The sequence below is a fragment of the Euleptes europaea genome, chromosome 17 (genome assembly GCF_029931775.1).
Source record: "Euleptes europaea isolate rEulEur1 chromosome 17, rEulEur1.hap1, whole genome shotgun sequence".
In the NCBI taxonomy this organism is placed as follows: domain Eukaryota; kingdom Metazoa; phylum Chordata; class Lepidosauria; order Squamata; family Sphaerodactylidae; genus Euleptes; species Euleptes europaea.
In genome coordinates, this window is record NC_079328.1 from 21,357,799 (window position 1) to 21,380,703 (window position 22,905).

Sequence of the window (22,905 nt, forward strand, 5' to 3'; positions counted from 1 at the left end):
CACTGTCCCAGAAACCTGTTTCACCCCCTGACACAATCTCACCTAATAGAGGGATGAGCTAGAAAAGACGCAGATCACAGATCCTCGGAGAGCCAGCGTGGTGTCGCAGTTAAGAGTGGCGGAATCTAATCTGGAGAACCGGATTCAAGTCCCCACCCCTCCACATGAAGCTTTCTGGGCGACCTTGGGCCAGTCACAGTTCTCTCAGCCCACGCGAAGGCAGGCAATGGCAAACCACCTCCGAACATCTCTTTCCTTGAAAAACCCACCCGGGTCGCCATAAATCAGCTATGACCTGGCGGCGCAAACACACGCATCCTCCAGCATCTTCGAACACATGAAGCTACCTTATACTGAATAAGACCATGGGTCCATTATGTCAGTATGGTCTACTCAGACTGGTAGTCATATCACCACCTACCTGATCTTTTTTTTTTTTTTTAATGATGCCAGAGATTGAACTTGGAACCTTTTGCAGGACAAGCAGATGCTCTACCAACTAAGCCACAGCCCGTCCTCTTTAAAAGATACATTTCCGATAGCCCCGGATTCATACTGAAAGTGTAGGGGTATTACCCAAACCACTAACACGTGTATCCCTTGTAGCTAGTAAAAGCACCTTTCTGCTAACAAGGAGAAAACACATGTACTATGGGGTATTAATTGCCATGATCTTAACCCTATGTATTCCAGGGTCGCGATACAGACGAACACTCAAAAGAAATGGAGGGGAATAAGCTTCTCAAACAAGGGGGGGGGGAATTATTGAATTAACAGAGGGAGAACCAAGTTAAATCAGGTCAATAATAGAGGTACTACAGAAAGGAAATAAATGCATATGTGAAGGACAAACACATTTTAAACCCTTTCCCTACCAACACTATCTGCTACTAAGGAAGGGAATCAAACGGGAGAATTGAAGACATACAGGCCTGCTTCCTGAAGACGGTGGGGCAGCTCCAGAGAGGGAAACTGACCGGAGAAAGCAGAACAGGGTAGAAAGCCAACCATACAGCTGGGGTAACAGGCTGGGATCCAAAACCAGATAAAAAAATTGGATGGATTGAGCAATAACTTTTTACACATTTCGCTAAGGTTGAGGAGAGGGAAAGGTGTTGGCATTGGAACGTGGGAGTGATGAAAAGTCCAACTCTCCAGAGATAAGCTGATTTGAAAAGGGGTTTTTTTGTGTGTGTGTATGCACTGTGGAGGGAAGTTTTCTTCTTTTGCATTAAAGGTAAAAGTAGCAAGGAAAAGTGTTCCTTGATGGCTATCTTACATGATAGGGGGAGAGATCTTCCTGTCCAGTCCTTAAGATAAGGAGGAAATAGCTGGGGCTGGCCCATTGCTCATTGTCTTGATTATGTGCATTGTCATGAGTCGCTCAAGAAATCCAGATTATCAGGGAGGGGAGGACCCCTTAGGACTTTGGGAGGAAAGGCCCTTGACTCCCACCAGAGATAGCTTTCGCATGATTAATGGAGGAGATGTCTTCACATTTCTTACACACCTTTCTTACTCACTGTCGTTTTGATATCAGTTTGACAGGATCAAACTGATACTCCATTTTTCATTGCTACGCCCATGCTAAAATGTGCACATGTGCATGGATCAAAATGCAGGTCTCCTGTGCGGGCGAGTCCTGTGGCATCTGGGGAAGGGGCTATCCTTCTATCTTGTCGAGTTTCGCCTACCAAATTTGAGTACCAGTTAGCTACGGAATAACAATGCAAAAACCCCACTGACAACTATTTTCCTTGTAAGGGTAATAGGAGTGGGGAGTTATTAACCCTGCTCTCTCCTTTAATCCTGAAAAGGTTCTGGGGAACTTAAAAGCTTGCTTCAAGTCGTCATAATAAAAAAGCATCTACAGTTCTATTGCTAAAAGAAAGACAGATAGCAAGTACCAGGAAAGCCCATCCTCTGCCTGAGACCCTGAAGAGTCGCCTGCCAATCTGAGTAGACAATACTGATCTAGGTCGCCAATGGTCATACTTGATACAAGAGCTTTCTATGGGGGAGATGGAACTATATACTGCATTTTTAGCTTTTTTTCCTGGCTAGTTTCTAAGCTTTTTACTGAGCACTGAAGAAATTCCTATGAAATATTCTCGTTTGGAATGAGTAAATGCTTTTTAAGACAAGGTTTTACTCATTGAGAACATATAGTATGAAGGTTATTATGAAAATCTACAGCATTTGATAATGATAACTCCTGTATATATGCCTGTAAACAAACACAACATATTTTCAAAGATCTGTACATTAAATTCAATTAATTTTGTCCACAAAACGCTATACGAACAATAATATACACATACAGTACTGTATCGTTTAACACAATACTACTCAGCATACTCCTTGCCTTATTATGACCATATGAGACTTTCTATATGTGTGCTACGGCAGCATTTTTAAAATTCTATAAATGTGCCAAATTGCACAATTTTACATGCTAAGTTATAAACAATGCATTTGATGTCATTAAAATGTTTTCAGTTTCTTAAGTTAAATTTAGTTGTGATAACTATTACAAACGTTGCCTTTTTAACCAAAATTTCCATTTTTTCCCCAGAAGAAACAGAATGTGGGGGAGTACCCATGGCTTCAAAGTTCCCAGAAAGTTTACATCTCTAGAGGGAGGCTATACAAATAAATGAACTTAGGGTTTACTGCAGACATTCACCTGAATGGAGGAAGTGATGGGTTTGGGGCCCATCTTGTTGAACTTGATAGAGTCTCCTACGACAATTACCTCTTTTGTATTTAGGCACTGAACCTCTAAGATTAATACCAGATACGAAGTATTTTTCACATTGATAAGACTTTGTGTGTGTGTTAAGTGCCGTCAAGTCGCTTCCAACTCATGGCGACCCTATGAATGAAAGTCCTCCAAAATGTCCTATCTTGGACAGCCTTGCTCAGATCTTGCAAATTGAAGGCTGTGGCTTCCTTTATTGAGTCAGTCCATCTCTTGTTGGGTCTCCCTCTTTTTCTGCTGCCCTCAACTTTTCCTAGCATGACTGTCTTTTCCAGTGACTCTTGTCGCCTCATGATGTGACCATAATACGACAGCCTCAGTTTAGTCATTTGAGCTTCTAGGGTCAGTTCAGGCGTGATTTGATCTATAACCCACTGATTTGTTTTTTTGGCAGTCCACGGTATCCGTAACACATGGAGGAATATAACATGCCAAGGAGAAAACTAAGCTACAAAAATCCATCTCATTGACAGCCCAGGTTTCCCCATGCGGAAGCTTTACTGACAGGGAGAAGTATCCTGTTCCACCATTCTATTCCCATTCTGAAATGATAACCTTGCAAAAGACTCTCCCTCACATTTGCCAATATGTGTAGCTTCGCCCAGGGTATTTACTGCCAAACCACCCACCCCCATAGCGAGCGCTACCATACAGGCCAGAACCTCTTATCCTAGATAGGGGTCTACTCAGAATAATAAATACTCTGCAGCTTTCTACACATTGTACTTCTACTGATCCCAACAGGTAGCATCATTTTCAAGTTCTGATCTAGAGAGAAGTTCTATAACCCTGTCCCTGGCACAGACCCCCACAGAAAAATGAAAACTGGCTTAAATGAACCCCTTTCACTACTCAAATGAGTATGTCGTATTTGCTAGTTTACTAATGTCTCATTCTAATAATTAGAAGAGTTGGTTTTTTATACCCCGCTTTTATCTATCGTATGATAAAATCTTTATTATGTTTGAACTTGAAAACATTGGGTTAGACACCAAGACTGCCTTTGCACCACTCTATGAAGTACTACCAAAGAGCAAGTGGCATTGAGTCAAAAGATGGCATCCTTCCATGTTCTACATACCAATGGCATCGTGTACATAAGGTTTTTGTGTGTTTTTCACCCTTCCCAAGTGTGTTTTTGTTGAGCAGAGGTGGTTACAATAGTCAATGCTGGTTTTTCTATGAGCGTCTTTCTCCAGGACCCAATGCCACCAAGAGGAGAATCAACAGAAAGAATTCACAGAAAACCAGTTCCGATAAAACACATGGGTAAAAGCAGACTTACACACAAGTTGCCCCAAGTTACTGGCTCATAGCCATCCTTATCAGTCTACCTAAGCTGAGCTATAAGCATCATTTCAGCCTGAAGGGAGAATTAATTTTGGGAATCATCCCTGCTGAGAGGGAATTCTTTATCGTTGGCATAGATACAGGCCAGAAATAAAGTTTCATGACAGCATTTGAACTTTTCCTAGCATGACTGTCTTTTCCAGTGACCCTTGTCGTCTCATGACGTGACCAAAATACGATAGCCTCAGTTTGGTCATTTTAGCTTCTAGGGTCAGTTCAGGCTTGATTTGATCTATAACCCACTGATTTGTTTTGTTTTTTGGGATATAAATTATTATTTCTTTTATTTATTTATCAATGTTATTTATATTCCGCCTTTCTCACTGGGACTGGAGGTAGATAACAGTGTAAGTCAACACAATCAACAGGATGGGACATCCAATAAACAATGCAAGAGGGTTTGGACTGTAGAAATCTGGAACTAACCAGAAATCTGAAAACAGAAGCAAAATATAAGTATTACCATGACACGTTAATCTATACTAAAAGTGCATAGCAGGATCCTACCTAGAGCAACAGGTATCAAGAGGTATACACAACAGTCCCTAGCCCTCTACCCAAGTAATTTTCTGAACCATTTTATTACAGTACGACCCTATTATAGAAGTCTGAAGAGTAGGTTTTTATACACGCTTTTCTCTACCTTAAGGAGTTGCAAACCAGCTTACAATCTCCTTCCCTTCCTCTCCCCGCAACAGGCACCTTGTGAGGCAGGTGGGGCTGACAGAGCTCTGAGAGAACTGTGAGTAGCCCAAGGTCACCCAGCTGGCTTCATGTGGAGGAGGGGGGAATCCAAGCTGGATCTCCAGATTAAAGCCCGCCGCTCTTAACCACTACACCACACTGGCTGTTAACTGTGTAGAAGAGCCCTCTTGAACAGTTCAGCTTTGCACAGTTTGTGGAAAGCAGTCAGAGTGACTAGGAGGTGGGAGACCCAGGTTCGAATCCCCGCTCTGCCTTGGAAGCTTGCTGGGTGACCTTGGGTCACTCACACACTCTCAGCCTAACCTACTTCAAAGGGTTGTTGTGGGGATAAAATGGAGGCAAGGCGAACTCTGGGTCGCCCCGGGGAACAAAGGCGATGTACAAATGAGGTAAATAAATGTCCTGGAGAATGGGAGCTTTCCTGACCTCATCAGGCAGTCCATCACATATAATTAAACAATAAGAATTTATTCAATATTTACACATCTCTGTAAACCAACAAGGCCTATGACAAACAGGGGCGTGTGTTATTGAAAGCCAAAAGGGGTCCACGGGGCTGAGTTCCCTCCCGGTATCTGAGGCCATTTCTAATTAATGTTCACAGGATATAAAAAATTTTCAAGCGGTTGCTTTTTTTAAATCAAAATGTACAGGTCTTGACTGCCTTGCACACCCTTAAACTACTAAGACAGGGGCCGGAGCGGGAAGTCTGAGTCATGTTTCCTGCCTTCATGCAGATGATCAACGTGCAAAGCAAAAGTCTTTTCCCTAAGAAGACGCCTTACCACTACAGGAACCACAACCATCTCCTCACTGGGGGACGGAAGTGACCCGCCCCCCACCCCAGATACGAACTGCACACACAAAAATAGGAAGCACAGTTCATCCACTCTTCCTGAGCTCACGTATATTGTTAACATCCCAAATTAGAAAAATGTGGCTCAAGGCATAATTTGTTCAGCAATCCCTGGTCAGCGAGACAACATGACTTCCATCCAGAAAGCAAAAAGCTCTGTAGACGCCCAATGGAACCGCTTGCATTGCTGATTAACAAAGAATTCTCATAAGAACCAACTCCTCGACTAGAAGATAAAACATTTCTCAAAACATTTCTCTAAAGGCAGCTCATTTTCACAGCGACGTGGGTGTCGACACTGCCAGGAATCACACTGCGGACGCAAAGTACCATCAAATCGCAACTGACCTCTGAGGATCCGGTAGGGTTCTCAAGCCTACCTCTGCACAGCAACCCTGGACTTCCTTGATGGTCTCTAACCCTGCTTAGCTTCTAAGATCTTGAGAGACAGCATGGTGTAGCGGTTAAGAACGGTGGTTTGGAACGGTGGAGTCTGGTCTGGAGAGCCGGGTTTGATTCTCTACAACTCCACATGAGCAACGGAGGCTAATCTGGTGGACTGGATGTGTTTCTTCACTCCTACACATGAAGCCAGCTGGGTAACCTTGGGCAAGTCACTCTCTCTCAGCCCCACCTACCTCACAGGGTGTCTGTTGTGGGGAGGGGAAGGGAAGGTGATTGTAAGCTGGTTTGAGTCTCCCTTAAGTGACACAGAAAGTCAGCATATAAAAACCAACTCTTCTTCTAAGATCTGACAAGACTGGGCTATCCTGGGTAATCCAGGGCAGGGCAGGAACCACACTGGGGCGAGTCTATACATTCCTCAGAAGGAAAATCATAAAGCTTTTCCTAGGCTGTAACGCTTCTGACTCCACAGGAAGGTCCTGTGTGCCTATATGTTGCCTCCCTGAACATAGAAAGGACAAGGCTAGGCTGAACGAAGGGTAGTTTACAATGTTCAGGAAGCCTTTTTTATTGGGAGTATTTGAACATACAATCCCCACCCATATCTTGGAAGTGATAAAAGTCCCGGATAAGCTTTATTACACACGTACTGCATGTATAAACTGGTCCTTGCACTTTGCAGGCCTAAGCAATCGTTACTGTAATACTGTCAATGGATCTTGAAACCAGGAAAGCTTTTCTCCCAGTCTTGGGAGATCAAAATCCAAGGCCTCCAAGCAAAATTGCCTACCGTTGAGCAAAAATTAAAGATCTACTAGTTTAACTGTCACAATGTTCCAGCTTTCAAGAGCACACTTCATACACTGCTTACACTGGGTGATTTTCATAACTGCAAGAAACTGCTGGTTTATGCAGTCACAAGAATGGCCCAGGGTGGCCTGATCTCATCAGATCTTGGAAGCTAAACAGGGTTGGCTGTGGTCAGTATTTGGATGGGAGACCAATAAGGAAGCCCAGGCTTGCTCCGCAGAGGAAGGCGATGGCAAACCACCTCTGTAAGTCTCTTGCCTTGAAAACCCTACAGGGTGGTTGTACGTCAGCAATGACTCGGCAGCGCTTTAGACGCATAGGAACAACACACGCAGCCATCAATTTTATTTTCTAGTGAATAAGACATGCAAGATTTGTTTTACCGCGCACACAGCTTTTCTCAGGCCAATAAAACACTGGTATTTTAGCAGACCTGTCTTGGAAGCAGCTCCTTTAAAGAAAAAAAAACTTCACCGCAAACAAGGGGGGAAAGTTGGCGAGGGTTCAAAGGTGAAGTCATCACGAGTTGTGCATTTCTAACACTAGATGGCAGCCAAACACCAACAAGCGACCACCTTTAGAACAAGAGAAGTACTTAAAAAGTTAGGGTTGAAAGCACATGGGCGCTATTCGACACAAGCGCCCTTCAGTCTATTTGTGTGTCTTAAAATGTTTCTCATCCAAACACTGCAAAATCTTGCCGATCGGCTAAATCAACAAGAAATATGCCGTTGAGATTCCTTTAAAAGATGGATATGCACGCTAGGCGTTTCAAATAAATTGGGAAGCCCAAATAAAATGGCATAACCATTCACATTTCACACTGGGGAATGCATAAAGCGTCTGGCAAGGCGAGGGAGGCGGAAGGTGGGGGGGTCTTACCAGGAGCTCTTGAGGTCTGATGGAATTGTCGGTGTAGATGCAAAGTTTCTCCGCTGTGAGGGGGATGGTCTCTTTCAGCTTGGAGGCCAGGAACATGCACACCGCCCCCAAAAGCTGCAGGTGGCATTTGCGGGTGGGCACCACGGCCAGAAATCTGTCCAGGTAATTCATGGCCAAGGGAAACACCTCTTCCTCGCACTTCTGCTCTTCACAGACCTGCAGAGGAGCAAGTCGGTGAGGAAAGGGGAACAAACGCACCGGGGAGCAAAACAAAGGTGGAAAGTTACCCCGCCCAGAGTTACTCCAGTCTAAACCCGCTGATTTCAATGGACTTGTGCGACAGTAACTCAGCATAACTCTTGCAAAAACAGAAGTTTTCGCTATAATAAAAAAGTGTATCAAAGAGACTGATTATGTTAGCACATCGTTTCATGCTTGTCATGTTTACTCATCTCAGTTTTTTGCAATACCACCTCCACGTGGCTTGCCCGCCTATACCTATTTTTTAACAATTCCGCACCTCTCTAGAGCCTTTTTATTATCTAGATTAAACGCTAACACTTCTATGGGTTTGCAAGGTAGATTTTTGAACCTACTTGTCCGGGCTCTTCTGGTTCCACCAATTCATTAGCTCATGTGCTCTTGGAATGTCATTTCTATGAGGATCTTAGATTATGATATATCTCTCCTCTTTTAATAGATAAATCTAATGCCTCTGTGTCTAATATAATGCCTTTTTTATTAAGTGATAGGGATCCTAAGGCTACACCGGCAGTGGCAAAATTTATCTCAGTCCTTATAGCTCCCAAACAATAGATTTAAAACTGTGCGGCTCAAGATCAATGGATCAAAGAGCTTCTAAGGGATTAAAGAAGGGTAACTCAGCATAGGACTGCACCAATAGATATGAAATTGACTCAAAGGGTCCTCTGAAGAACATCACAGTCAGTACAGTCCTAAGCAGGCGTAATCTTTTTAAACCTGCTCACTTCAATGGACAGAAGGGCAAGATTCTGTTTAAGATCGCACTGTGCGTGCTCGGAGAAAGGCCTCAATGCACCCAGGAGCCATTCAGAATTAAGATGACTGCTGAACCTCTGTATGAGTCCCTGCTCTGGCTTTGCCTTCTACCTCATCTGGGGGAAAGTAGCTCTGCCCCCCTATGGCTGGCTTCGACTTCACCATTCAATCACTCCAAATGTAGGAACACAGTTAACTCTATATTGTCGAAGGCTTTCACGGTCAGAGTTCATTGGTTCTTGTAGGTTATCCGGGCTGTGTAACCGTGGTCTTGGAATTTTCTTTCCTGACGTTTCGCCAGCAACTGTGGCAGGCATCTTCAGAGTAGTAACACTGCCACAGTTGCTGGCGAAACGTCAGGAAAGAAAATTCCAAGACCACGGTTACACAGCCCGGATAACCTACAAGAACCAACAGTTAACTCTCCTTGCCGCATCCCTGTATGAGTCTCCGCTCTGGGCTTGCCTTCTTTCAAAGAGGCAGGAAGGCCAGTAGGCAAGTTCTTCTGAATCAGTAAACTCCTCTGAAAATAAAATGACCCTCCAGGAATAACAAGGCGTGCTTCCGATGCTCCCTGGGTGGGGGGAGGTGTGCCTCACCCAGGAGCTCCTTGATAGTTAAATAAGGGGGGGGGGGGACAGCAAGGTAAATTGGGGGAAAGGCCGGAGGACAGGAAACCGTCAATGAACCTCACATTCCTTGTGATGCATTCCATCAGGAATGAATCCAAGCCATAATGTGTGGGGGCTGAAATCCCATCCAGCAGAGGGGAGGGAAAAAGAGGAGAGTAAAGTTTCCCTCTAAACCCGACACTCCAAATTTGCAACCTTCTCCCACTCCTGAATTTTGCATTTCAACCTAATTTCAAAAGATACCAATATAGAAACAGCCCCAAGGGTCCCCATTTTGGAGAACCAGCACCCTTGGGTGACCCATTATGCCTGACCACAGCCAATATGGGGGGGGGGAGCAAGGCGCCCGCCCTCCAGTTAAGAACCAGGGAGGGGGCGAAAAGGGTCCCAGCCACGCTTCCCAGCCAGAGAACATGACGCTTTTAAAAAATTAATTAAAAATCAGGAGAATACAGAAGAGGGCCCAATTCCACATGAATATTAAGAAGAGAGGGTGGGCTTCCTGGTGCCGGTAGGTTGAAGTTGCTGTACTCCCCCCCTTCCCCATGTGGACCCAGGGGCCACCCCCAACCGAACTTCAGCGCCTGGGGCTCAGAATTACCCCCTACTAGGAGAGAAGAGAGCCGGCCAGGAAACCAGGGCCCCCAAGAATTGCAGCCCCACTTGCAAAAGAGGGGGGGGGTCCGCCTGGCAGAGCCAGGCTTAGCAGCGCCCCCTCCCCAGGAGAGCTTCAGGCAGCATGGCGAAGTGGGGTGGGAAGAAAAGCAATGTGGCATGCTCAGAGCTTTGCATACGTGGGCACCAAAGCGCTCCAGCCAACTTTGCAGGGGGGGGCACCCCAACTTTCTTGGAAGGGGTCCCCCCGGAAAGGGCTGGGAGGGGGGGGCCTCTCCCAAGAAGCCTGCCGACCCCTCCGCCTTGGAGGCTCTCCTCGTCCAGCCACCCCCTTTCTGCACCCCCCAACACGCAGCCCCGGAAAGGCATTCCAGACTCAGACAGAGAGGGACCGGAGGAGGGAGGCAGCCAGGCAGGCAGGGAGGGAAGGAAGGAAGGAAAGAGGGGGCGGTCGGAAGCAGCCGCGTCCCCGTCCTTGCAGCCCCCCATGCAGGGGGGGGAGAGCCAAACCCGATCCCATCCCCTGGAAGGTTTCCCACGGCCCTAGGAAGGGACCCCAGCGCCGCCAAGCGCCCCGACGGGACGGTCCCCGCCGTTAAGACGCCCCCCCCTCCAACTCCGAAGAGTTGCCTCCGAGGAAGCCGGCCCGGGGCGCTGACTCCCGAGGAGGCGCGCACCCTGCAATTGCCGTCGAGGGGGGCTTTGCCGCCTTTCCCCGCGAGCAAGCCCGGCCGGTCGAGCGGGGCTCCCTCCCGAGGAGGGACGCACGCGGCGCGGACTGCCCCTTCCCCGCTGCGGCGGCCCCGCGCCCCCCGACGGGGCTCCCCCGCCGGCCGGCCGCCCCGCCGCCCACCTCCAGCATCCAGGTGGCCACCATCCGCCGCATGAAGGGCTGCACGTCCCTCTGGACGCACTTGAAGTAGGAGCAGCGGGGCAGGTAGCGCTCCTCGACGGCCAGCAGGTTGCGCAGGACGCGCTCGTCGCGGGCCAGGCTGGGGTCCGCCGCCGCCCGCCTCGCGGCCCCCTCGCCGCACAGCAGCTCCATGGCTCCGCCGAGGAGGGACAGCCGGGACGCCTCCTTTTTTCCCCGGGATGGGGGGGGGAGTTAGAAGGGGAGGGCGGGGAGTGGGAGGGGAGAGGAGGAGGAGGAGGAGGAGGAGGAGAAAGCGCGCCCCAAGGGCTTGCCAACCGCTTCCTCCTCCTCCTCCTCCTCCAGCCCTTCTTCCCTTTCTGGCCCTTTTCGGATCCTTGCAAAAAAGTGGGGTGGGGTCCAAGCCCGGGAAAACCTTTCTCAGGGCCGTCCCCGGCAGAGTTTCTCCAGCCTTGAAACCGGTGGCCTTCGGTGGGAACGCACAGCTGGGAGGGGACCCCCAAGGATCATCTAGTCCAGCGGCTCCCGAAGTGGGCGGTATCGCCCCCTCCCCCCGGGGGGCGGTGGGATTACCTGTGCGCGTGTGGCCATTTGTTCGTGGAAGGTTTTGCATTGGATACGTGGGCACCAAAGCGCTCCAGCCAACTTTGCAGGGGGAGCACCCCCCAACTTGCTTGGAAGGGGTCCCCCCGGAAAGGGCTGGGAGGGGGGGACCTCTCCAAGGAAGCCTTATTCATGGAAGGTTTTGCATTGGGTTTGTCACGCTATAGAGGCACGTTTTCCCCATCTGAAGTCTCAAAACTCTGCGTGGCGGCTTGTTGTTGAGTTTTGAGAATAGGGATGGGGGGGGAAGTGCGTCTAAAGCACTGGTTCCCAACCAGGGGGTCCACGAGAACCAAACCAGGGGTCCGCGAAACAAAGTTATCAACCCATAATGAATTAATATTTTCAATTAAAAGTTCTCTATTATAAAAATATATATTCAAATATTATTCTAAGTTTAATGTTTACTTAACAAGATAATTCACAGTGGGTTGCCATGTTAGTCTGCAGTAGTAGAAAAGGGCAAGAGTCCAGTAGCACCTTCAAGACTATTTTTGGTAGGGTATGAGATTTCGGGAGCCACAGCTCACTTCCTCAGATACCTGAAGATATCTGAAGTAGTGAGCTGTGGCTCACGAAAGCTCATACCCTACCAGAAAATATTTTTGTTTACCTAACAGTTATGATTAAAGTTTATTTTCAAATTCTCTGAATTTTTATTTTGAACCTTGGGTCCCTGCACCGAACAAAAAGGTCCTAGTGGTCCCTGGTCAAAAAAAGGTTGGGAACCACTGGTCTAAAGAGTGGCAAATCCAATGCCAAACCTTCCATGAATAAATGGCCTGTGTGTGTTAAGTGCCGTCAAGTCGCTTCCGACTCATGGCAACCCTATGAATGAAAGTCCTCCAAAATGTCCTATCTTTGACAGCCTTGTTCAGATCTTGCACATTGAAGGCTGTGGCTTCCTTTATTGAGTCCATCCATCTCTTGTTGATTACCTAGGGGGGCACAAGAGGCAAGGGGGCAGTGTGTGTGTGTGTGTTAGGGGCCAAGTCATTTCGACTCATGGCGACCCTATGAATCAATGGCCTCCAAAGCATCCTATCCTTAATAGCCTTGCTGTCAATCTTGCAAGTTGAGGGCCATGGCTTCCTTTATAGAGTCAATCCATCTCTTGTTGGGTCTTCCTCTTTTACTGCTGCCTTCAACTTTTCCTAGCATGGTTGTCTTTTCCAGTGACTCTTGTCTTCTCATAATGTGTCCAAAGTACGACAGCCTCAGTTTAGTCATTTTAGCTTGTAGGGTCAGTTCAGGCTTGATCTAAAACCCACTGATTTGTTTTCTTGGCAGTCCACGGTATCCGTAACACTCTCCTCCAACACATTTCAAAGGAATCTACTTCCTATCAGCTTTCTTCATTGTCCAGCTTTCACACCCATACATAGTAATAGGGAATACGTCACGATGGCATGAATTAACCTAGTCTTGGTGGCCAGTGACACATCCTTACACTTCAGAATCTTTTCTAGCTCCTTCAAGGGGGCAGTAGGGGGGCACTAGAGGCCTTTCGACTGTGTTCACTAATTTACAGTAGATCAAGCTATGGCACCACGCAGGCAAATTTGGTGAGAACTATCAGAATTATTTTTTTTCCAGACTTTGAAGAGCTGGTACCACTGGATCAAGTTCATCAGTTTTGTTGAATAAATGTCAACTAAAAAAAAAGTTTTAATTTGATTTTGAACAGACGTGCAATTAATTGTTACTGTTTTACAATTTTATTATTATCTTCTTTAGTGAGTCATGCAAACCCCTATTTTGAATAATGCTTTTTATAGGTTAGGGTAGGGGGCGCTGGGGTTGAGTTTGTGGAACCAAGGGGGGCGGTGGCCCAAAAAGTTTGGGAATCACTGATCTAGTCCAATCCCCAGCACAATGCATGAAATCCACAGCTTCCCCCCACCCCCTTCTATGCCCGGATAAAAGCAGCCCTGACCTGAGTCTTCTATGCTTGGGCACTTTGACTTACTTTCTCTGCTGATCCGACTTGGGTTTCCCTTGGGGTTATGTATGAGTTTTCCATCCCTTAGAAGCGACCAGCCCCTGCAATATCCAGGTCTTCCCGATCCTATTGTAATGCGATTCTTCAATCTCCCCTGAGATCAGCCCGGGGCCAAATCATCCCCATTCCCATGCATAAGCCAAAGTGTGGGAGAGGGGAGCTGGAGGGGAGGTGACATTTTTCTCACAGTAAGCACTACAAGCCAATTACAAAGCAGCATTTTCAAGGGGCAGGGGCTCAAACACTTCCGGGTTTCTGCTGGTTATTCAGCAGTACTCTGGAAACCCCAGGACTTTCTCCAGGGCAAACAACAAGCATAGCATTTTTAGGATTCGGAACAGAAAAGTGTGGGTCAAGAGAGTCTCGAACCCCACGTAAAACTCCCATGCATAAAAGACCCAAGCTACCCCTGTCTCGTTTAGATCTCTAAGCAGGATCAGACATGGTTAGCGTTTGGGTGGGAAGTCTAGGGCTGCTACACAGGGGCAGGTGGCGGCAAACCACCTCTGCTGGACTCTTGCCTTGAAAACCCTAATGGGGGGATCGCCCTATGTTGGCTGCCACCATCAGACTGGAGTAACTCTGCAGTGCAGAGGATCATACTTTTAAGTAAAAATTCAGAGCCGGGGTCAACAAAGAGGCAGCGTAAGAAAGGCCAGTTTGCATAACTGAACATATACCACTTCACCTTATGGATAAGGTTGCCAGGTTCCTCTTTGCCACCGGCGGGAGGTTTTGGGGGCAGGGCCATTGAAGGGGAGGTACTTCAATGTCATAGAGCCCAATTGCCTAGATGTAGGGTTGCCAACTCCAGGTTGGAAAATCCCTGGAGATATAGGGAGGTGGAGCCTGAGGAAGGACATGATTTGGGGAGGGGAGGGAGATCAGATACAATGCCATACAGCCCACCCATCCCAAAGCAGCTATTTTCTCCAGGGGAACTGATCTCTATAATCTGGAGATGTAATTCCAGATCTTCAGGCCCCACCTGGAGATTGGCAACCCAATTTGGAGGGCTTGGCTAAAAAAAACAAGCCTTGGTTATAACAATACTAGAAAACAGACCAACCTTAACGATGTGGCCACTCTCACGATTGTATCATTTCTCCCACTAAATCAGTGGGAAAGTGCATAACTTCGGCTAGAGCAGCGGTTCTCAACCTGGGGCCATATGGCCCCCCAGGGAGCCCCAGGATATTCCAAGGGGTCCACAGGTGAAAACTGCGTAAATGGCGGGCCACGGCACGAGATTAGGGGGCCACAGAGGGAAGTGAGAAGTGAAGAAAACAGAAACACATGAACACCTAACACATTACTTTCTTCACTGCACTTCTGTGCATCATTTGCAACTGTGGATTTTTGTATCACTGTAATCTTGTGCAATGGTGGTAGAGGCTTTGTTCTCCCTTGTATGTGAACATTGTTGTTTATTAGCGTGTTGGATTCCCTTTTTGTAGGGTGTTTTTTGTTTTTTGTTTTTTTTGTAAATTTCAGTTTCCCAATAAGAACTGCATGTGTGCATTTTGTGTGGCTGTTTATGCTTCTTTGTTCCTTGGCTATTTACAAACAAAACATTTAAATAGCTACCTTTCTACGGTAGGACAGGGGAGCCGCAGGAAGGAAACAAGGTCGGAAGGGGGCCACGGTTGGAAAAAGGTTGAGAACCACTGGGCTAGAGCATACTTTGTACGTTTTATAGCTATGAGCATTGGGTTTCTTGCCTGAATTTTTCCTTTTGTACCCCCCCCCCCGGGAGGGGAGGGAATATCAGCCATGTCTTTTTGGAGCAGTGCATACTCTTCTGCAACGGGGCTTTTGACCTACAAGCAAAATCCATTGAAAAATGTCATGTAACCCCAATCAAAGTGAAAGCAAAACTACCTGAATGTGGTTCTGCAAGTCTACAGCTTGTTTTTTTAATACAATTTTATCACTGGGGTTGCAATAAAGAGAAGATCAAGGTGGGGTGACAAGGTGAACTTAGAACTCTGGCTCTCTGCCTGCCATGTGACTTGCAGTAAATAAAAATAGAAGCAATAATGACTGGGGTTCAAAGAACAAGAGTGCGCTTTGTAAGCAGCAGGTTCAATTCCTGGCTTCCTGGCTCACTATTTCGTCGGGCTGGTCGGGACCAATCAGAGTAGACAATACTGTACAAGATTCTCCCCCAGGATAAGACAGTTTCATAAACCTGTATTTTGACTTCCTCATTTCACAGGGGAGAGCTTGCAATCATATTTGAGTTGGAAGAACGTGCTCAGGGTGGTTCTCTCATTAAGCCACACTACATGGCCAGACTTTCTAACTAATTCTAACAATTATTGTCACTCAAGACACGAGTTAGAATAGTTAAAAGTGAGAAATGGTAGAATAATTTTTTGATCTTTATGAATTATATAATGACCCATAGAGAAGAAATGAACTTAAAATAGAAATTAGATTAGAATAGAAATTTGATTGTTAAGAAAAAAAGCAAGAACGGAGAAGACCTGTCCTAGACGCTAACCCAATAAGACATGTCAAGATAATTGTTCCTTACCCCCTTTCCCCCTTCTATGTATTACCCAAAAACCTAATACAATATTAATTTTTTTTAAAGCCACACAAATGGCTGTTTGGGGCAGCACAATGGGGGGCAGGGGGGAACGATGCACCGCTAGCCACAGCTCATAAAAGGATTGGCATTGCCTTCTGGGATTTTTCAGACACTACCCCCCCCCAAAAAAACTTTGGAACTCCCTTCTGCAGGAGCTGAGACTGTCTGATTCCCTAAAGAGCCAGAGTGGTGTAGTGGTTAAGAGCGGTGGTTAGGATCGGTGGACTCTAATCTGGAAAACTGGGTTTGACTCTCCAGGTTTTGGTGCCCCAAGAAAAAGGCTTGGCACGGATCAGCAACCTTGAAACTGCCAGCCCCGCTCTCTCCCCTACCTACCCAATCAGGAAAAGAGGGCAGCGCCCCAGAGATAGCGGCACAGCCTGGGGCCACCCTCATCTGCCTCCAACCCCCCATGGACAGCAGCCCTAGCAGCGAGAGCCAGCCAGCACGGCACTGTGCGGTCGCCGCCCCGCCTTTCCCTCGAATGTGCGGGTGATTGACAGGCGGCGGTGTCGGCCAGGCTTCTGGGTCACACTTTCTAGGAATTACTGAGCAGGGGAAGCGCCATTTCCGCTCTCCCCCCCCCCATCTGCAAAAAGAACTTTGCACGCGGGTCGCACGTTTGCACTCGTCGCCTTGCAGATTTGCTTTATCCTCGTTGCAAGTTTTCAAGCCTCCCAAACATCTGGGAGGAATATTAAGCAGAGCCCGGACGCGCTCAGGGGTCGCTCCTCGACGATTCTGAAAAGCAAAATTATTATTATCATCATCATCATCATTAATTTTATTGTAATTTCAAAAACAAAACCATGCCTAACAAACCCAATCATTCCCACACATACAGTACAGCCCACCTCCCAGAGGCGTCCTTTTAAATTTATCATTGCAAGCTTACAAAAATAGTAATCATAATGAAAGGGTATAGGAGAAAAACAATGGCTTTTCAACTATCTTACAGTACACTGCGTAATCTTGGACTATGCCACTGGTAATAAAATTATATTTGTTGCTGTTGTTATTTGCACCGAGCCCACTAAAGAGCCAGCCCCTAGGGATGTCTTGTCCAATTCGGAAGGAAATCCCCACTAAATCCAACAGGGCTTACTCACTAGCAAACGAACGTGGCCTTAAAGGCGCGATCCTATGCACGTTTGCTCGGGAAGCAGTCCCTCTGAACATAGCGGGATTTACTCCAGAGTAGACCCGCAAAAGTTCGCGCGGTTCATCTAAAAAAAAAAAAACCCCTTTGCTACTGAGCTCAACGGGAGAAAGCGGAGCCCTTGCTTAACCGGGCGGAAACGCTTAAGGTTTACTTGCGAGTAAGTCTCCCCCAGCAACTAGCCCTACCCCCCGGAAACATGCATTGGAGGGGCTGCTTGTTTTCGCTGGCTCGGCCCTAAGTGCAAAAAAAGAAAAGTACTTTCCCCACTGGGCCAGTGAAAAAACTGCACTCTTCAATGACTTGGCTGCAACTTGCAAATCAGTAATGCCAGGGATCTGGCTGGAGCTTGCCCGTGGGAACGGGGGGGGGGAGGCGCTCCTCTCTGCAGATTTACTCGGAAGTAAAGCCCTCGGAATTGCAAGAGCACATTCCCATATAAGCACGCTTCGCTTCCTGCAGCAGGGTGGGGTCTTGCCTTTCCGGAGCCCTCCCTCCCTCCGCGAAATTTGCAAGCCGGAGGGGGGAGATAGCATTTTAAAACTGGGGGGGGCGGCTGTTCGAGTCCCCTCCGTCGATTTGCATAGCCAATAGGTCGAGGAGGTTTGCTGCTGCGCGTTAGTTGTTACCGGGCAGATCGTCCTGCAAAGGAGAAGCGGCGCCTACGATTTCACTGCCCCCCCCCCCGGTAAAGAGGAGCTTCGCTTTTGATTTTATCAGGAGCTGTTACCTAATGAGTAAAAAAAAATAGACGCCTAAATGCAAGAGAATAAAGGCATTTGCCCTTGCACAAAAAAACTGCAGAAATTGTAAATTACCCCCCCCCATCTTAACCAGCTCCACAAAAGCAGCAAAAGTCCCATCTCTTTCTTCCCCCCCCTTCCAACATTTCCGATCCCCTTTCTCTGCTAGCTGAGGGAATATTCCAGCTCCGGCCACTAGGGGGCAGCGGCCACCCGGTTGCGCTCTGATACCCTCCCCCGTTAGAGACAGAGAATAGCTTGCTTTAGGTGTGATGCCAGGAGGTATCCTCGTGAGTTGATGAGCAATTCAGCACTTATATGGGAATGTTCTCTTACAATTCGTTTTTGGGTTTTTTTTTTTTACTTCTGAGTAAATCAGCAGACTCAATAAAAGAAGCCACAGCCTTCAATTTGCAAGATCTGAGCCAGGCTGTCAAAGATAGGACATTTTGGAGGACTTTCATTCATAGGGTCACCATGAGTCAGAAGCGACTTGACGGCACTTAACACAGACACAAATCAGCAGAGAGAAAGGGCCCCACACACACACACAAAGACTTCCCAAGCGCAACCCCTAGGCTTTCAAAAGAATTACAAGCACAGCAGAGTAAGACATATTCTCCTGATGTTGGAGAAATTAGGTTGCTGGTGGGGCTTTTGGTTAAAGGTGCTGGTTAGCAGTTGCTGTCTGAAGCCTGTAGATCAACTCTGCCAGAGGTCACTTGTCCATCAGGTTGCCGCTTTGGCAACTGTACTCTATGGCATTGAAGTCCCTCCCCAAACCCCGCCCTCCTCAGGCTCCATCCCCAAAATCGCCAGGTGTTTCCCAACCTGGAGCTGGCAACCCTAAGTAGGGAAGAGAGACAGAAATGTCTTGGTGGATGCAGATTCTTTCATGTGTGTGTGTGTTAAGTGCCGTCAAGTCGCTTCCAACTCATGGCGACCCTATGAATGAAAGTCCTCCAAAATGTCCTATCTTTGACAGCCTTGTTCAGATCTTGCAAATTGAAGGCTGTGGCTTCCTTTATTGAGTCAATCCATATCTTGTGGGGTCTTCCTCTTTTCCTGCTGCCCTCAACTTTTCCTAGCATGACTGTCTGTTCCAGTGACTCTTGTCGTCTCATGACGTGACCAAAATATTATTTCATGCACATATTATTTCTCCCCCTCCCTCAGACAAGCAAACACCGTTTTTTTCTCCTCCCCCGTCTTTCCTTCCTCCATGGGCTGCTGAACAGCTTCTCAGTCTGGCCCTTTGATGAATTAGATAGGGTTGCCAACCTCCAGGTGCGTCCTGGAGATTTCCTGGAATTACAATTGATCTCCAGGTGACATAGATCAGTTCCTCTGCACCAAATGGCTGTGTTGGAGGGTGGGCCCTATGGTATCCCTGCTGAACTCCCCAAATTCTGCCTTCCTCAACCTCAAATCGCCAGGAATTTCCCAACGCAAAGTTGGCAGCCCCAGCAGACCAAGCTGTGCTTTGGAAAGGTTCGTCAGACTGGTACTACATTTGCCAGCGTGGTTCTTTCCCACTTCTAACCTAAAACTTTAATGTATCCCACAATGACTAAACTGAAGCTATCGTACTTTATGAGAAGACTCACAGGAAAAGACAATAACGCTAGGAAAAGTCAAAGGCAGCAGGAAAAGAGGAAGACCCAACATGAGATAGATTGACTCTATAAAGGAAGCCACGGCCCTCAGTTAGCAAGACCTGAGCAAGGCTGTTAATGATAGGATTCTTTGGAGGACATTGATTCATAGGGTCACCATGAGTCAGCAGTGACTTGACGGCACTTAACACACACACAGTTTGCCAGTCTATGATTCCCCCACTTAAAATCAAAAGTCTGAAATCTTACAACTTTAGAAATACACAGTGGATTTTTTTTAACCAAACTAGCGAAAGGGAGTACCCCTGGAATGTCCTTGAATGTGGGGAATAATCTAAACTGCAAAGGGAGATAGTGAAGGTATGCATTTGTTTCATTTTATTTAAAACATTTTTTAATCCTGTCTTTCTACCCAAATGGGGCCCTCAAGGTGGCGAACAACCAAAAAGACATTTTAAAAAACTGACTTGAGAAAGCAATACATATATACAAAATAGCAATTAAACGATAAACAGGTAAGTTTTTAGATGGGCAAGACAAACAGCCCTGCAGCACAGAGCAAAACTTTTTCAAATTCAAATTTATTAAAACAGTCAATCAGACCAGTAAAAAATTATACAGCAATAAACCTCAGCAAAAACAATTTAAAAGCAACTTTAACCAGGTGGAACAAATATATATAAATTCAAGAACACTTTACATAAAAAGCTAGGTGGAGTGAGAGAAAAAAGCACATTAAATGCAGATAGCGTCATTTAAAACAGAGATTTATGAAGCTTCCTAATAACAGCACAATATTTACGACCTTGATTGTGACCTGAGGATTCTCACCACTTAACAATTTCCTAACCCTTTCCACTGAGTCCCAGCCAGGATATTTTGCCAACAACGGGGAGATCAAAACTTGTCAATAGCTATAACTCAAGACCTTCATTAACACTCGCAAAGGGTATGAAACCTAACTCATGTGGGTGGTCCGACCAATAGACCAGTTCCTTCTGCGTGGGGTGATGACAGGTATTTTCCTAGTTTTTTAAAAAAGGGTGTTTTTTAAAAAATCCCAAACAGATAATTTCTGATTAGAAATGAGCAAAAAAGTGCAACCTGCCTGTCCAATCCTGGGCTTATTTATTCTCAGCTCCCACGATTTCAGTGGTGTTTCCAGGAAGTGTGTTGGGTTTGCAGCATTAACCACTGCAAATGGAACAGTCATAGGCAGCTCAGAAAGAAACTATGGTGAGATGACAGGGGAACTGAGAAAAACAACAACACGAACTTCAGAAAAAGACAGACAAAAAACAACTTTCCACCCAAAGTGTCTATTTTAGTCACTTAACTGATGAGAGAGAGTGTGCGCTCATCGGAGAGAAAAGGCTGGAGGTGCGTTGCTTGAAGTACGTTTCATTCCTGCACCATGGTCTTCAGTAAGATTACTCAGAAGGAAACGAAACAGACTTCTGTGTAAGTGTGCCTTTCCCACATCCTGTTTCTCTCACTGGCCAAACAGCTGCCCCAGGCTGGAAGGGCTACCAGCAGTTAGGTTGCTCCAAAGCCATGGTATTCAAAGAGCTCTAGCGGGTCATCTTGGCTAGTTGATGGACCTGGCTGATGGCCAGCAAAGCTTGAATCATCACTACCGGTACATCCTGAGGAAGTTAATTACTTTTTGGTAGAAGACTTAAATGCTAGGAAAAGTTGAGGGCAGCAGGAAAAGAGGAAGACCCAACAAGAGGTGGATTGACTCAACAAAGGAAGCCACAGCCTTCAATTTGCAAGATCTGAGCAAGGCTGTCAAAGTTAGGACATTTTGGAGGACTTTCATTCATAGGGTCGCCATGAGTCGGAAGCGACTTGACGGCACTTAACGCACACACACAGAAGATTTAAAACAGAAGTTTATTTTGTCACCAGCTCCTGTGAGTCAGAACTCCATTCACTGCACTGTAGTGAAAAGTCACAAGTAACGGAAGAGTAGAATTCCAAAAGAGAGACCAGTGGGAAGCAGGAACTGGCCAGTGTAGTTCTGGAGGCCTCACTTCAAAAAGGATGTGGACAGAATCGAGTGGTTGCAGAGGAGAGCAATGAGGACGACCAGGGGCCTGGAGACCAAACCCTATGAGGAAAGGCTGAGGGAGTTGGGAATGTTTAATCTGGAGAAGAGGAGGTTGAGCGGGGACATGATTACACTCTTTAAGTGTTTGAAGGGCTAAGGATGGATGGACTCACATTCTAGCTGTATCTGACGAAGTGAGCTGTGGCTCACAAAAGCTCATACCTTGCCAGAAATGTTGATGGTCTTAAGGTACTACTGGACTCTTGCTCTTTTCTACTGCTATTGACCGACTAACATGGCTACTCATTGTGATGTAGACATCAGTTGGTAACAGAGGAACCCCATGGCACAGAGTGTTAAGCTGCAGTACTGCAGTCAAAAGCTCTGCTCACGACCTGAGTTCGATCCTGACGGAAGTTGGTTTCAGGTAGCCGGCTCAAGGTTGACTCAGCCTTCCATCCTTCCGAGGTCGGTGAAATGAGTACCCAGCTTGCTGGGGGTAAAGGGAAGATGACTGGGGAAGGCACTGGCAAACCACCACCCCAAACAAAGTCTGCCTTGGAAACGTCAGGATGTGACGTCACCCCGTGGGTCAGGAATGACCCGGTGCTTGCACAGGGGACCTTTACCTTTTTAACAGAGGAAAGGTCCCCTGTGGCTTCCAAAAAAGGACAATGCTAGGAAACATGGGGCCTGCAGGAACAAAAGGCATGGGGACTGAGTAGGGTTGCCAGGTCTCTCTTCGCCACCAGCAGAAGGTTTTGGGGGCAGAGCCTGAGGAGGGTGGGGTTTGGGGAGGGGAGGGACTTCAATGCCATAGAGTACAGTTGCCAAAGCGGCCCTTTTCTCCAGGTGAACTGATCTCTATCGGCTGGAGAGCAGTTGTAATAGCAGGAGATCTACAGCTAGTACCTGGAGGTTGGCAACCCTAGAAGTGAGGTCTGTAGTAAAGGGCAATGAGGCAAGGCTGAGTGAAAAAACTCGCTGGATCCAACCCTAGGTCTGTGAAGACTTGCTGTTGTACTGTATGAATTGAGAACATAACATGGAAGAGGGAAGTACAGAGGAACACTGGTAGTGGTGTGCAACTTGTAGTCTCTCTTGGAAACTTTTCTTCCATTAACAATCTTCTCATAGAGGGACCACTGAAAACTCTGAGGAACCTCGTGGTTCTTTGGAATGTTTCCTGGATAACACTGGTATGTTCATCTGTGCTGACTTCAAAG

At 46.9% G+C, this 22,905-nt stretch overlaps 1 protein-coding gene across 1 annotated transcript in view; it reads right to left on the reverse strand.

Moving 5' to 3' along the window:
* CCND2 (cyclin D2) overlaps positions 1-11,081 on the reverse strand; it is a 35,366-nt gene extending 24,285 nt beyond the window's left edge. Inside the window, exons 1-2 of the mRNA XM_056862593.1 lie at positions 10,890-11,081; positions 7,770-7,985 (exon numbers count right to left, since the gene is read on the reverse strand). Of these exons, the coding sequence (XP_056718571.1) occupies positions 7,770-7,985; positions 10,890-11,081 (408 nt within the window). The remainder of the gene's footprint in view (positions 1-7,769; positions 7,986-10,889) is intronic.
* Between the last annotated feature and the right edge of the window lie 11,824 nt (positions 11,082-22,905).